The 13,947-nt window shown below is 38.7% G+C and overlaps 2 protein-coding genes across 2 annotated transcripts in view; both read right to left on the bottom strand.

The window, feature by feature from the left end:
- Positions 1-3,684, bottom strand: part of F12 (coagulation factor XII) — a 22,269-nt gene extending 18,585 nt beyond the window's left edge. Inside the window, 2 exon segments of the mRNA XM_029284932.1 lie at positions 115-151; positions 3,622-3,684. Of these exon segments, the coding sequence (XP_029140765.1) occupies positions 115-151; positions 3,622-3,684 (100 nt within the window).
- An 8,834-nt stretch (positions 3,685-12,518) lies between these two features.
- On the bottom strand, positions 12,519-13,595 carry LOC107291408 (platelet-activating factor receptor-like). Its single transcript, XM_015820400.2, has one exon. It carries the CDS (start codon positions 13,593-13,595, stop codon positions 12,519-12,521), a length of 1,077 nt encoding a protein of 358 aa, XP_015675886.2.
- Between the last annotated feature and the right edge of the window lie 352 nt (positions 13,596-13,947).

Raw genomic sequence — 13,947 nt, 5'->3', positions numbered from 1 at the left:
CTCTCTCTCTCTCTCTCTCTCTCTCTCTCTCTCTCTCTCTCTCTCTCTCTCTCTCTCTCTCTCCAATCATGCCCAACTTTCAGAGATTTTATAGACTAGGGTAGCCATACTCACCTTCATGTTTCGCCTTGTGGGGCTTACCAATTACACCCTGCCAAAAAAGCAAATGGCTGTGTCACAGCAATCTTACAAAACTTGATTTACATTCCCTGCAAAGCAACGTTCTATTCTTTCCAGGGTAACAAAACATCTCGAAAGGTGCTAAGAGGCTTACACTGAACTAGGAAAGGGACAAAGAGATCATACGTGGTTTTAGTAAGGTCTATCTTGAAAAGCTTTCCATTTTCTTTGTAAGAATAGCAGTATAAAGTATTTACATATTTTCTATCCTATCTTTTTTTTACAAGCTGTCTGCTTTTTACTAAATGTTCCACGTTATTTTTGTTTAGTTTTTCTTCTAACTTGCAGGGAGCCCTCATTTATCAACTGCCTCATTCAGCAATCATTCAAAATTATGGCAGCACTGAAAAGTAGGCTTACAATCAGTCCTTCAATTTGCAACTATTGCAGTGTCCCCATGGTCACATAATCATAATTAGGGTGTTTCACAACCAACATACATTTATGGCAATCACAGCATCTCACAGTCATGATTGTTATTTGTGACCTTCCCAGATGGCTTCCAACAAGAAAAGTCAATGTGGAAACCAGCAATTTATATTGGTAAATCTGGACAACATAAGGGTCATTTTATCATACTTGATGGACTTGTAAAAAAAACATACAAATTTGGGGTTCAGATACATACAGTGATACAAAGAATTCCAAAAAACAAGATTTAACTGAAAGCAGAACATTTTTCTTGGGATTAATGGTCAGACAACTTGAAAAAAGCCATGGAAGATTATTTTTATATATGAGTTTTGCTGTGAGACCACCATATGTGCAAAAATTGAAAGATTCTGAAACAACCTCAAATGGAGGAATGGTTGGTAAAGATGATGGAATTAGCAGAGATGGCAAAATTAACTCATTTGTTTAGAGAAAGATCAACTACTACATTTATTAGTGACTAGAAATCCCTTATGGACTTTTTGCTGAAAAAATAAAAAAAATGAACTGATGATTTATGGATTTGTTGATTAGAAAAGTAGAATATGAAAAAAGGAAACTTTGATGTAATCATATTTATAAATGTAATATATTTAGGGTTGCCAGGTGTCCACTGTTTGAGTGGACAGTCCACTTTTTTCACATTATGTTCACTATTTTTTTTCACAAAATAGTGGACATTTTTTTTATTCAAAAGCTTTATGATGAAATGGTACGTAATCTAAAGCTGTACAGTCTACTTTTTTTACTATTTAACCCCCCCCCCCCGCTTGTCCGCTATTTTTTGGAAGCAGACCTGGCAACCCTAAATATATTCAGCATGATCATGTGATGTTTCACTTAACAATCACGCCATTTAGCAATGGAGCTGCAGGTCCCAATTGCAGTCGGTAAGTGAGAACTGCCTATATTTTACAATTCATTTGCAGCCACCCTTTTATTTCAAGACAAGCATGCAACCACCTAGAAACTGCAACTGGTTCAAGATGCAGCAGTGCACATGGTAATGGAGGCCGCTGGTTATATACAGGTAACACCTCTGTTGCATGAGCTGCACTGGCTTCTGCATTCTTTCTGAATGCAATTCAAGGTGCTGGTCATCATCTTTAAAGTCCTGTATGGCACACAGCCAGGTTATCTGAGAGATCACCTTTCCCTGAGAACCTCTACCTTTCCTAACTGGTCAGAGTGGGCATGCTGCTAGTCCCTTGCACTAAATATTTGATGGGACCTAGGAAGCCTTTTCCATGGCAGCCCCTGTGCTAATGGAACCCCCTTCTCCCTAACTTTCCATAAAACTCTGAAGATCTGTCTTTTCTCCCAAGAGACTGTATAACTTGGCACCAGGTTTTCAGTGTTTTTAACATGCTTAGTTTTATAGTTGTTTATAGTTTTACACTTTTATTATGGTTTTTATATTGTTGGGAGCCACCCAGAGTTGATTATAAGATGAGCGGCTATATAATTTTTTTTAAATAAACAAATATCGTGCGCTTACAAAATCTTACAACTGTCTGCAAATTTTAATATAGTAAGTATATATGGAAGGTTATAACAGCTGTCTCTGTAAGCTGTTTTTTCAGCTGCCTTCCATAACAGAGACACGTACAATTTCCATCCCTGTCAGTTAGAGAAAGCTGCTATCTCATTACCAGAAACTACACATTTCCCATTCTTGCTAGACACTGTTTTCAGACTCCAGCTGAAGACAAGAACTTCATCAGAAGAGAGCTGGAAAGAAGCAACCAGGACCATAGTAAAATAACTTATGACTTAATGTAATGGTATGAGGGAATGACCTTGGGAGTTGCAGGGTCCTATTCCTTCTGCTGCAGAAAGAATGAGAATGTGCAAAAGTCTCAGAAGAGATTTTCCTTATTTTCTTGGAGAATAAAACCAAGAGGGGAAGAAATGTACTTTCAGACTTGCAAGATTCTACTAATATAACCTTACAATAAGGACAGAGCTAATATTCCTGGATGTGCTTGTTGTTTGTACTACCTCACAAGACTGACACTTATGGAGAGAAGAGAACATGCTAGCTTTTACTGAAATGGAACCACCACCCACCACTAATTTCTATTATTTAATTCCATCCTGTATATAACACATGAGAAGGTTAATGGCCTTTTTGCCGCAGGAGTTCTTTTTCTGCTACTTTTCAAATTGCACAGAGAAATCACCTTTGCTGAAGGAAAAACACACACATACCTATTATGTCTCTTTAAAAGCTCACAAAAGAGTACAGCAACATTGTGCAGGAGGAAATAGCCTTGTGAAAGTTTTCCAATTCTTATTTGGAATTTAGTATGTGTGGGGGTGGTTTTATTTTGGAGGAAAAGTTACCATTTTAAAAGTCAACATGAATGCTCCCATGGGAACAATTAAGAGCAGTGCTACTTGACCTCTGGAGTCCAAAATATAAATGCAAATGTTTAAAAATCTTCCATCTTTTAGGAAAATGGGGTAGCCATGAGGAAGGGATAGGAATGTGCTGTTAACTGTCCCTGGTGATATGGCAACAAATCCACACAGCTTCCACACATTTTTAAACAGGATCCCTAACAGTAATAAACATATATAAGGATGGTCCACAAATGCCATTGAACACAATAGATTATTTGAGTGCTGAGGAAATCAATTGTTTTAAATAATGGATATTTTTCTCCCACAAGACAAACGAATAACAATGAAGCATATCTCATGTCACAAAACAATAGACAGAAAAAAGCCTCCCGAGACTCACAAATCCCAGTCTTGTGCTTGAGTCACTAAACTTGAGGGCAAGTCTCAGGAACAGGTCCGAAATATTCTGATGCCTATAAGCTGGAATAGGACACAGCTCTGCATCACATTCTTCCTGATTCTAGACCTTGCCTCACTCCTTTTCCATTCTGTCTCCATTCTGTCTCCCCATATAGACAAATACCTTATATGTGAAGGTTGAGAGTTGAGCATAAATACTAATAGAATGAAACAAATATGAAATTTGATGTTCTGGAATCTCACCAAGAATAAATCCCCTGGATTCAAAATCACAAATAGCAGGAGAAGCAGCAATTGTGCTGTCATAGTGGTGTTCAGGGACGGATGAAATAGAGAGGTTTTGTGCACTGCTTTTGACAGAACAAACAGTTCCTGATCAATACATCTGAAAGCAAAGGTCTTTGTGTTAGGTATACTCAGCAGGATGGAGATTGCACCATGGGGATAAACACCGAATCATAACAGGCGGCTAGAAGCCAAAATAAAAAAGATTTAGTGTAAGTCCCCAGTGGGACCATGAATATTATTTATGTGTCCCAGGCACTCTTCTATCAGCAGAAAATTGGCAATAATGCCATGTTGGGGGGATCCCAGCTACACCTGTATAAAAGATGCAGAGAAACTTTAAAGGTGTATGTTTTCAGCGGGGGAAGCTTTCTTCTAGCACTAGCACTGATGATGTTACCTTGTTTGGGTAATGAAATATCTGCAAAAGACAACAAAGTTCAGAGAGCATCAAGGATCCTCATTTCAACCCTGATCTACAAATATTCTACTTCATTAGAAGCTTTCTTCTGACCTTTCAGTTACTGAAGAGGCCTACTGGGGTCCAGGTTCTGATGATGAAAGTTGTTGCCCACATCTCCCTGCCATGTTACCACATCTACCCATAAACCACCCACAGGTTCCTCCTCTGTGGCTATTAAAAGCTCAATGGAAATAAATGTGGAGTCCGTATGGGAGGAAAGTCTTTTTGCCAAAGCCAGGGTCCAAATCACACTCTCTTCTGCTTCCTTCCTCCCAGAACATGTTGTTGTTAATTGCAAAGTCATGTCCGACCCATCGCGACCCCATGGACAACGTTCCTCCAGGTCTTCCTGTCCTCTACCATCTCCTGGAGTCCATTTAAGTTCACGCCTACTGCTTCAGTGACTCCATCCAGCCACCTCATTCTCTGTCGTCCCCTTCTTCTATTGCCCTCAATCTTTCCCAGCATTAGGCCCTTCTCCAGTGAGTCCTTCCTTCTCATTAGGTGGCCAAAGTATTTGAGCTTTAACTTTAGGATCTGGCCTTCTAAAGAGCAGTCAGGGTTGATCTCTTCTAGGAGTGCCTTGACAAAGCATTCTGAGGACAAAAACAGACATCCCCAATACTTTCAACAGTTACCAAATTGGTATTGGATTTTCAGCTACCAGTCAAATTTCACATACCTCTTTTGTACAAAAATAAACAGCAGCCATGTGGAATCTGACAGATTTACTCTTGTTCTGCTTGTTTTGGATACAAATGATGGTGTTGCAGTCAGAGAATAAAGATTCTAGCTCATAAGGGTTTTCTATCAAACAACATAAGTTTGTTTCTTATAATAAGAGCTGCCTCATGAGGGTCTTGGTCTCCATTACTGTTGGGATAGTCAGCCTCACCTAATATACCATAAGTATTTATGACCATGAACATGTGGACAAGCCTGTGGTTCTTGTGTTTGTCCTGACCATAATGAGAAATTTTCTGATCATAATATTGACTTCCTGGAGGCCTTCCTTTTTATATAAGTTTTATTCATTTTTTTAAAAATTACAATCTTTGAACTTAGTAAACAACATGTTGTCTGGGTTCACATATTTAACATTAACTTCTTCAATATAAAATCTATTCAATACTGCACAATCCAGTATTTTTTCCTTGATCTTCCTTTCTTCCCCATATTTTTTCCATTTCCCCCCTCATTAGACAATTACAATTCTTGGTACTATTGATGTATACAAAATTAGATATAGACATTTTCATTGTATTTTACTAATATTTTACAAATAACAATAATATCGATTCAAAAGTCAATATCCTGTTTTTCATGCTCTTGTTAAAGTTTGATTTCCCATCAATATTTAAAGTATTTTTGTCATTTATGATTTTCTCAATATTATTTACATTTATATAGTTAAATTTTATTCATACCAATCCTCCTCTTATTTTCAAATTTCCCATATCAAAAGAAGAAGAAAAATGCTATTTTAATTCTAAATCATATCTTCCATTCTAAAAAAACTGGTTATATCTAAGGGTCATAAATTCTTTTAATCATTTCAAACAGGTATATTAAACAGATATACCCTCTGATAGATCATATCCTCTGGGTTTTTTTTAATCTAACTCTCACTTTCTTTCTTTGCCAAGTAGCTTTCCAGGCCAAGGCAATTAAATCACCCCAAAATTTTCTTTCTATTTTTGTGAAAGTTGCTTGGCATGAGGAAGACAATATAGGTAGAGTATTTTGGGGGGGAAACTCCACCCATCCATTTTCTAGAATCTTCTTCCTTGTTCTCAGGTGTATTTTAGACAAAAGGAGTAAGGGGTCTTTTGTATTTTCATTGTTATAGGTAGGTCTTGCAGTATTTTATTTGTATATGGCAGTCCATATTTCCCTTCTCCTATCTCCTCCATCTCTAGGTCCATTTCTTCTGCTTCATCCTCTGTTTCTGGTTTATTTGTTCATACTTTGTAGTCGTTATCTGGGAACTTTGAAGTTGTAGCTTCAATTTGGAGATTTAGTCATTTATATCATCTAGGTTATTTTTAGTCTCATTATGATTTCTTTTTCTGTCCTCTTTGTGTGCAACAATTGTTTGATGAATTAGCTGTAGCATGGAGAATATTTCCTTCTGAAAGGTATTTGTTTTTTCTTGAGGCATCATTCCTAGAAATCCTCTAGTGTCACCAGTCTCAGTAAGAGTGGAACAAAGTTTCCTCTTGTTTGCTAGTCTTTACAGTAGTCTTTATAATCCAGTCCTAATGGTAGTATTTTATAATAATCCTTTGTCTCAAGTATCCTGAAAATTATCAGTCTGGCAAGGTTGTAATTCACAATGTTCCAAGTGTTCAAAATGTTCAACCTCCCTGCAGCCAGACTATTCAAAAGTCAATGTTTTCTTTCTCTTCCACTTGCTCTTGAGATTAAAAGTCCAAGGTCAGTGGGTATTTATAGTCCAAGAAGGTCAGGATAATAAATATGCCAAAATATTTTCCTTTATTGCCAGATGTTCTCCCTTCAGTTGAAAGTCACCAAGCAGCCAAGGGGCTAGTTATAGTGCTGTACTCAAATCCACTACTAGATGTCAATCAAAGTCCATTTTCCACTCTTAAAACAAAGGGTTGATTTCTTATATTTCACCTGAATCGTTTTTTTCCAAAGAGAAAATCTTAACAATTATCTCAGTTCTCAAATTTATCAAAACTGTAGTTTTGTATTACTTTCACTTCAGTATTGTGTATTTCTGTCCTCCATAAAAAATTTAAAATGCCGCTTCCGTTCACATCCAGAGGTTTTTAGCTTCTTGGGAGCCTTTCCCAGGAAATTCAGTTGCAAAATAGTAAAGAAAGGATCAATTTTCTCACCCACTTCCAAACATGCTGTTTACAATTAAAGCTTTTGTTCTGTTGTCAGCAGCTAATGGCCAGCTGCAGAGGTGTGGTCGGTCTTTCGCCTGCCAGTTTAGAGGGTTTTCCTTAGATCAGATGGAAAGACCACTGTCTCTCTGTGATCAACAAGGCACCCCTCCTTCTTCATCGCCTCTTCGGGGCGACTTTAGGCCCTTTTCAGGGCCCCCAGCAGGGCGAAATCAGGCACTGAAGGCAGAGCCCTGCCTTCCTGCATCCGTTTTACCGCAATGCAAAACCGGAAATCTTGAGGTTTTCCTTTTTGATTGAAAGACAATCTAGATCAGTGATGGCAAACCTTTTAGACACCGAGTGCCCAAACTGCAACCCCAAACCCACTTATGCATCGTCGGGTGCCGGATGGGTGTGGCCCATTAGGTGGGTGTGGCCTATTGGGTGGGCATGGCTGTGGTGGTAACAGCAGACTGGGTGGGACTAAAAAGTTCAATCAATCAATTCTAACTTTGCAAGATCTTTTTTTTTCCCACGAGAAGTTGAAATTGACTGATTGATTGAACCTTTTTTTTTTTGTACACGGCAGCGAAGGCCTAAAGTGGAAAGGTTTTATAAAACCCAGCTGAAGGCCTAGGACTGGGGCGATGGCGCGCATGCCCACAGAGAGGGCTCCGAGTGCCGCCTCTGGCACCCGTGCCATAGGTTCGCCACCACTGATCTAGATAGAATAGTCTTGCGTGTGAGTTTCAAAATTAGCCAATCCAGTGTATCTTGTGCCTCATTAGATTTGTAAATGTTCTCCATATATTTCCTAGTGAATTTTATAAAAATTCATTCATGAATCTAATTTTATGCTGCAATTTTGCACATCTTTTATTGGAAGTAAGTACCGTGGCATTGATGGAACTTTTCATTCTGTATAGCCATGTATTGGAATCTACCTATATACAAATGTATCTATTGCATAACTGACTATAATTCATGGTGCATGGAAGAGAGCAGTATCCTGCCTTGAGCAAAAAGATTGGAAACTCCATGGAGGTACAGCTGGAGCATCTGGATTGGATGTGCCTCATGGACTGCTTTCCACAAACAGAATATGTGCCAGTGTGCATTTAATTTAGTTGTGCTTTTCCATGGCCAAAGCATATGCTGGGAAGGTATTCATTCTTATTGTGTTTTTTAGTTTATTGAACTGACTAGTGACTATGTTTAGATGGGGCATTTCTCCTAGAGCTGCTAACATTTGGGCCATTTGGATAAAGAGACATTTGAAAGATGGCCGTGTTACATCTGTGGAGAAGACAATGGGAAAATTGCAAAGACAGCCAATTAGGTCTAGTGTTTAAAGTACCAGGCTAGAAACCAGGAGACCATGAGTTCTAGTCCTACCATAAAAGCCAGGAAGATGATTTTGGGCCAGTCACTCTCCCTTAATCCAACTCACCTCATGGGGTTGTTGTTGTGGGGAAAATAGGAGGAAGAAGGTGTGCATTCAAATTCTTGAAGAGCATTCAGAAGTTACAGGTGGATATAGAGTGTGGCGGTGCAGGCAGTTCTTGGGGCCCCTAGAATGGCCCATGTTACATCACTGCTTCGTGAGCTGCAGTGATTGCCGATCTGCTTCCAGATACAATTCAAAGTGTTGGCTATCATTCAAAGTTCTGCATGGCATGGGTCCAGGCTATTTGTAAGAATAATAAAGGCAGAATGCCAATAAACAAATAAAATAAATAGAAATAAGTAAGAAACTGGCTCCGTAGACATGGCACAGAGCATGGCGGTGTCTGCTGATTTTTTAAAAAAATGTTATGTCAGGCATGGAAGTTGAGTTTGGACTTTTGAATCTAACTAATTTCAGTGAAATCGTTAGCTTTATTTATGGAGGGATCTCACAAATTCATTCATCATTTTAAAGGTTGCAATGTCATAAGGCTTGAGGAGTAGTGCCTGGGCATCTTCATAAGAGTCAGACTCTGCAAGATGTTTTTATGTTTTGGCACAATCAAATGGGGCTGTCTGCAGAACCCATGCAACTACCTAATGAAGGAGTGTGCAATTTTGTTAGAGCTGGAGATGTTATCTAGCTAGTTCAGTCAGATTCATATAAGAATGAGATGTCACTGTTTATAGACACTAGTTACAATTTAGAACTAATCCAGAAATATTTTTTTCACCCTGCCTGGAGAAACTGATAGATTTATTGTCCAGGCATAGGAGGAATAAAAACGTGAACCACAATCTGACAGGATCAGGTTTTGCATAAGTGGAATCGCATACCAGGCTTTCTATTATTATTATTATTATTATTATTATTATTATTATTGTTGTTGTTGTTGTTGTTGTTGTTGTTTTTGTTGTTTTTGTTGTTGTTGTTATTGATCATCGCACAGTCAGCCAGATGTTCAGAGTGGATCTGACATTTTTGTCTACCTATCGAGCCCTTACCAAGGACCTGGGATAGGCAGATGTGGATGTTTGATGGTATTACAGATATTGTCGCAGGACGGAAACAGTTCCTAGTAAGGCCGCCTTTTGCAATTGACTAATGGCAAATTTACCAATGCCAATGGTGTTCAAGTGGTGCTCCAGTTGTTTTGGGATTGCACCTAAGGCACCTATTACTATTGGTACTATCCTTGCTTGCCTTTGCCACAGTCATTCTATTTCTATTTGTAGGTCTTTGTATTTTGTTATCTTCTCCAGTTCTTTCTCGTCTATTCTGCTGTCTCCAAGCACTGCCATATACATCATTATTATTATTGTTATTGTTGTTGTTATTGTTGTTGTTGTTGTTGTTATTATTATTATTAGTATTATTATTATTATTATTATTATTATTATTATTATTATTATTATTATTATATAATCTATCTATCATCTATCTATATCTATCAAAGTTGTATGCCACCTGATTCCCAATTCTGGGTGGCTCACAACAACCCAAAACAAGGGAATTATAGTAAAACCAATTAAAAGGAAGAAAGAGAAAAACTGACAAAAACAACAGACTGGATGGAAATGAAGGAAAGGGTCTTACTCTCCTTGACAGCTGATAGCTGATTTGTTTAGGCAGAAGGAGAAAAATATAGCTTTTTTTGGTTTAGAGTTAATTGTATTGAAAATAGTGGGACGTAAAGCACTAATGAACCATTTAACTTCTATCAATTCATTTTTAATAGACCTTGACATGTATTTTACTATAGATTTATTTTTTCAGTTTTTTTATGAGTGCTCTACTTAATTCAGTAAAGCATTGGACACAAAAGCATTAACTAAATAACTGTATTGCTGTAAGTTTAGGATTACAGTAAATGCCTCTGATCTAGCAACACATCTACTACTAGTACATTGGTAATATTTTAAATAGAAAGGAAAATAAAGGGAAAAATCATTATCTGTAAAGACCAACCACATTCAGGAAGGATATCAAGTTATTTCTCCTTATGTCTTCAGTTTTCTGAATAAAGCAACTGGAACTAAAATTTCTATCAGTTCCTTATTAAGAAATGACATTCAGCTGAAAGAAAAATCTTTATATGGAATATTGTTTTTCTGTTTTACTTTCAAAGATGACTTCATTTCTCAAGGACTTCAATTTAGAGCAATTTTCAATTTGTGATAACAAGACAATGAGAAAGGTCAATCCTTTTTTAAATGTTAGGGGTTTGTGATACTCAGAAGAATTATTCTCTTACGGTTGCTATGATTCATCTTGCTATGTTGAAATAATCCAGTTTCTTTAAAAGTCCTAAATACTTTTGTATTTCTCATTTTAAAGGGTCAACATGATGAATCATTATCAGAACCTATTATTGCCTAATTTAGTTAATACCTCTGATTTGGGTTTTTGTGTAGGAAGCTGGGGGCTACACTCCCCCAAAGTTGGGAGAGGACAGAAAAAAATATTTCATTTCATTTGAATTTAAATTAATATGATACAACTGATACGATTATTGGATACATGAGATTAATGTTCCTTTTCTGCTCCATTACAAAGAATTACAGTTTGATCATAACTTTTAGATCAGCTCTGAGAACTACATCCAAGAATTTTAAAAATTACTCTGAAGTTCTGTATTTTAGCGTCCTTAATGGATGTGTCCCATTTGTACTATCCAGAAGGTGCTGTTGAAGAAGTAGATCTATTTGTATATCATAACCATATAAATCTCACATTATAAGAAGTCTGTATCAAAGTCTTTTTTAAACATTAATGAACAATGCTGGTTATGTGTAGCCTTCTTAACATTCGCAAATGGAAAGCTTTATATTTTCTCCAGGTCTTCTTCCCCAAATGGATATTGATTAAGATTCTGTGAAAGACCTGGTTTGGACAGGTGTCCAGATTTGGCAGTGGTAAGAACTGAAGAAACCATGGTATGCCAGTGTAACCAGGACCCCTTTAATGGGGCCTTTTAATCAAGTAGTGGAGAGGAATATCTTTTATATCTTATATGCTGTTGTAGCTCTTGATGCTTCAATTGTTAGGTTGGGAAACGTATTGGAGACAATCACATGTAATAAATTAATCCATATCCTTCAACATATTTCCAAAGCTGATTTGTACAGATTACTTATTTATCTCCCAATCTTCTGGACCTTGAGCCAAAATGTTGCACAATTATATAAATATAAAGTAATAGTCCCAATAGTTACAATGCTTCCAGTCTTGATTAACATGATAAACTTTCCTTGCCTCATATTATCCCTGAACTCTGAGTCTTGCCTGCCAAAGTTTCTCCTTGCCAAGCTTTTGTTAACCATAGTCTGTTAAATAAATTATAGTGGCTGAATTCACACACTTTACAAAGCTATAAAATCATAGTTTACAAAGCATAATGCTAACTTGAACAGTACAGTAAGCCCAAACCAAATTATGTTATGGTTCAGCACAATACATGAAATCCAATTAGAGTCACAATTGCTTCCCAAACCATTATTTTCCAGATGTGATCTGTATTAGGATGAAAGAACTAGGCTGCAATCACCTTCTGGTAGTTAGATGGGAGCAAAAGGGAACAGTTCTAAGATTGTTGCAACACAAATCTGATAGCTCTCGTCTGGATTCCTGATTTATTTTTTATTTTCTGTCCTCTTCTTTAGGCCAGCCTTTGCTCCCATTGCTTTACACTGACTGTTCTTGGGCTACAGTTCTTACCTGATCTTTAAAGAACATTCTAATCTACTCTTCAACCTGATGACCAACCAGCATTGTCCATTGGAGCGCAGTTTGGGACAGTGGGAATTATAGAACAAACACTATGGTGAATACAAGGTGGGAGATACAGTTTTATCCATTCCTCTATATCTTAACTTAGACAAGGCCATGATATAGGCTGGGCTAGTGATGCATCATGCCAGTCAAGGCAAGCATTAAATAAATCAATAACTCATAGATAAAATTTCTCTTTCCCTCTTTCTCTCAATCTGTCTCTTTGGCAAAAAGAAGCTTATAACTTAGGTTACAGTAGTATCCAGGGGAAGATACCACTTTCACCTAGATCTCAGAAAAAAGCCATAGGCAAAATTCAATCTGTAAGGATTATGTTCCTCCTAGGGCACTCCCCTGTGCTATTAGCAATCTCACCTGGCTCCATAAGATTTTGACTGACTGTGCCACAGCATGGTAGCTTCCAATGGGCAGGCTTCATGTTAAAATAGTATACCAGGGGGTCAAGAGCACTGTTGATACTAGCAAGGGCCATAGCTGCACGCTGGGCTGAGCAAGTGAAGTGCAGCAATCCTGGAGCTGAAAGAACGCCAATACGGCCCAGGGCGTGTAGCACATGGATGGTATGAAAAGGGAGGAAACAGAAGGTGAGCAGGCTCGTCACCATCAGGAGGGTTTGAAGGGAATGCCTACGCAATGAAGATGCCTGCATTGTCCCATGGCCCAGATTCATAATTCGGTGGGCAATCACAATAGAACAGATAATGATAGTAAGGAAAGGCAGGAAGAAGCCCAGGGCTGAGGAAGATAGGATCATGGCTGCCAGACTTCCACTCCAGACTTGGGCTGGGAAGTTTTCCATGCAGGCGGTGTTTCCGTTGGAGAAGAGATGAGTCACGGTGCTCTTGGAGAAGAAGATCAGCAACCCAATCCCTACCAAAGACCAGATAGCTATGGAGAGCAGCACACGATACAGAGGCCATTTGAGGCGCAGGTAGAGGACAGGATGGAGGACAGCCACATAACGCTCCAGGCAGATGCAGGCCAGGAAAAGGGTGCAGCTGAACATGTTGGCCAGGAAGAGGGCATTGGTGGCCTTGCACAGGCCTTCTCCAAAGGGCCAGTCATTGTGCCTGGCATGATACACTGCCTGTAATGGCAGCGACAGGGCAAAGAGCAGGTCAATGATAATCAGGTTGTAGATGAAGATCATGATGGGTGGAGCCTGAGCTCGGTAGACCCAGGAGCTCCATAAGGCCACACCATTGGAGGCTAGGCTCAGGATGCAAACCAGGCTGTAAATGATAGGCAGCAATAAGTGCTGGAATGATGCTTCAGCAACACACTGCAAATGTGCTGAGTTGTTAGGGAAAGAGCCTGGCACTTCCCTCCAAGGGAAGGACTCCCCTGATGCATCTGTGCCATTCCTCCACATCTGCAAAACAAAAATAAGACTTGCATGTTAGATTAACCCAGAGTGCAAGAAACACCAATCACAGCAGGCTTAATGTGAAGTGGAAACTCTGAGCATGGAGTGTTTCCATTGCTTTGCTGGCTGCATGCAGCTGCAAGGGCAGAAATAGGGGTGGAGAAAGGTTGGACTGTCTACATTTTTTCTGGTTTCTTTCTAAGGGCCTATCTGCTTGGCCTGGTGCAAAGATGCCCCCTGACTGTTTCTGAAGAACACGAATGCACAGCATCTTTCTCAAACTTGTTTCCTGGCCCACCACAGAAGCAGCCTTGTTCTGTTTTTCTCTCTCCACTTCAAAAGGGGTGTTTTTCAACTT

Source organism: Protobothrops mucrosquamatus, unplaced genomic scaffold (assembly GCF_001527695.2).
Source record: "Protobothrops mucrosquamatus isolate PMUCROS unplaced genomic scaffold, P.Mucros_1.0 scaffold1124, whole genome shotgun sequence".
NCBI lineage: Eukaryota > Metazoa > Chordata > Lepidosauria > Squamata > Viperidae > Protobothrops > Protobothrops mucrosquamatus.
The sequence above is the reverse complement of the archived record's forward strand: the minus strand, read 5'-3'. Positions and strand labels throughout refer to the sequence as shown.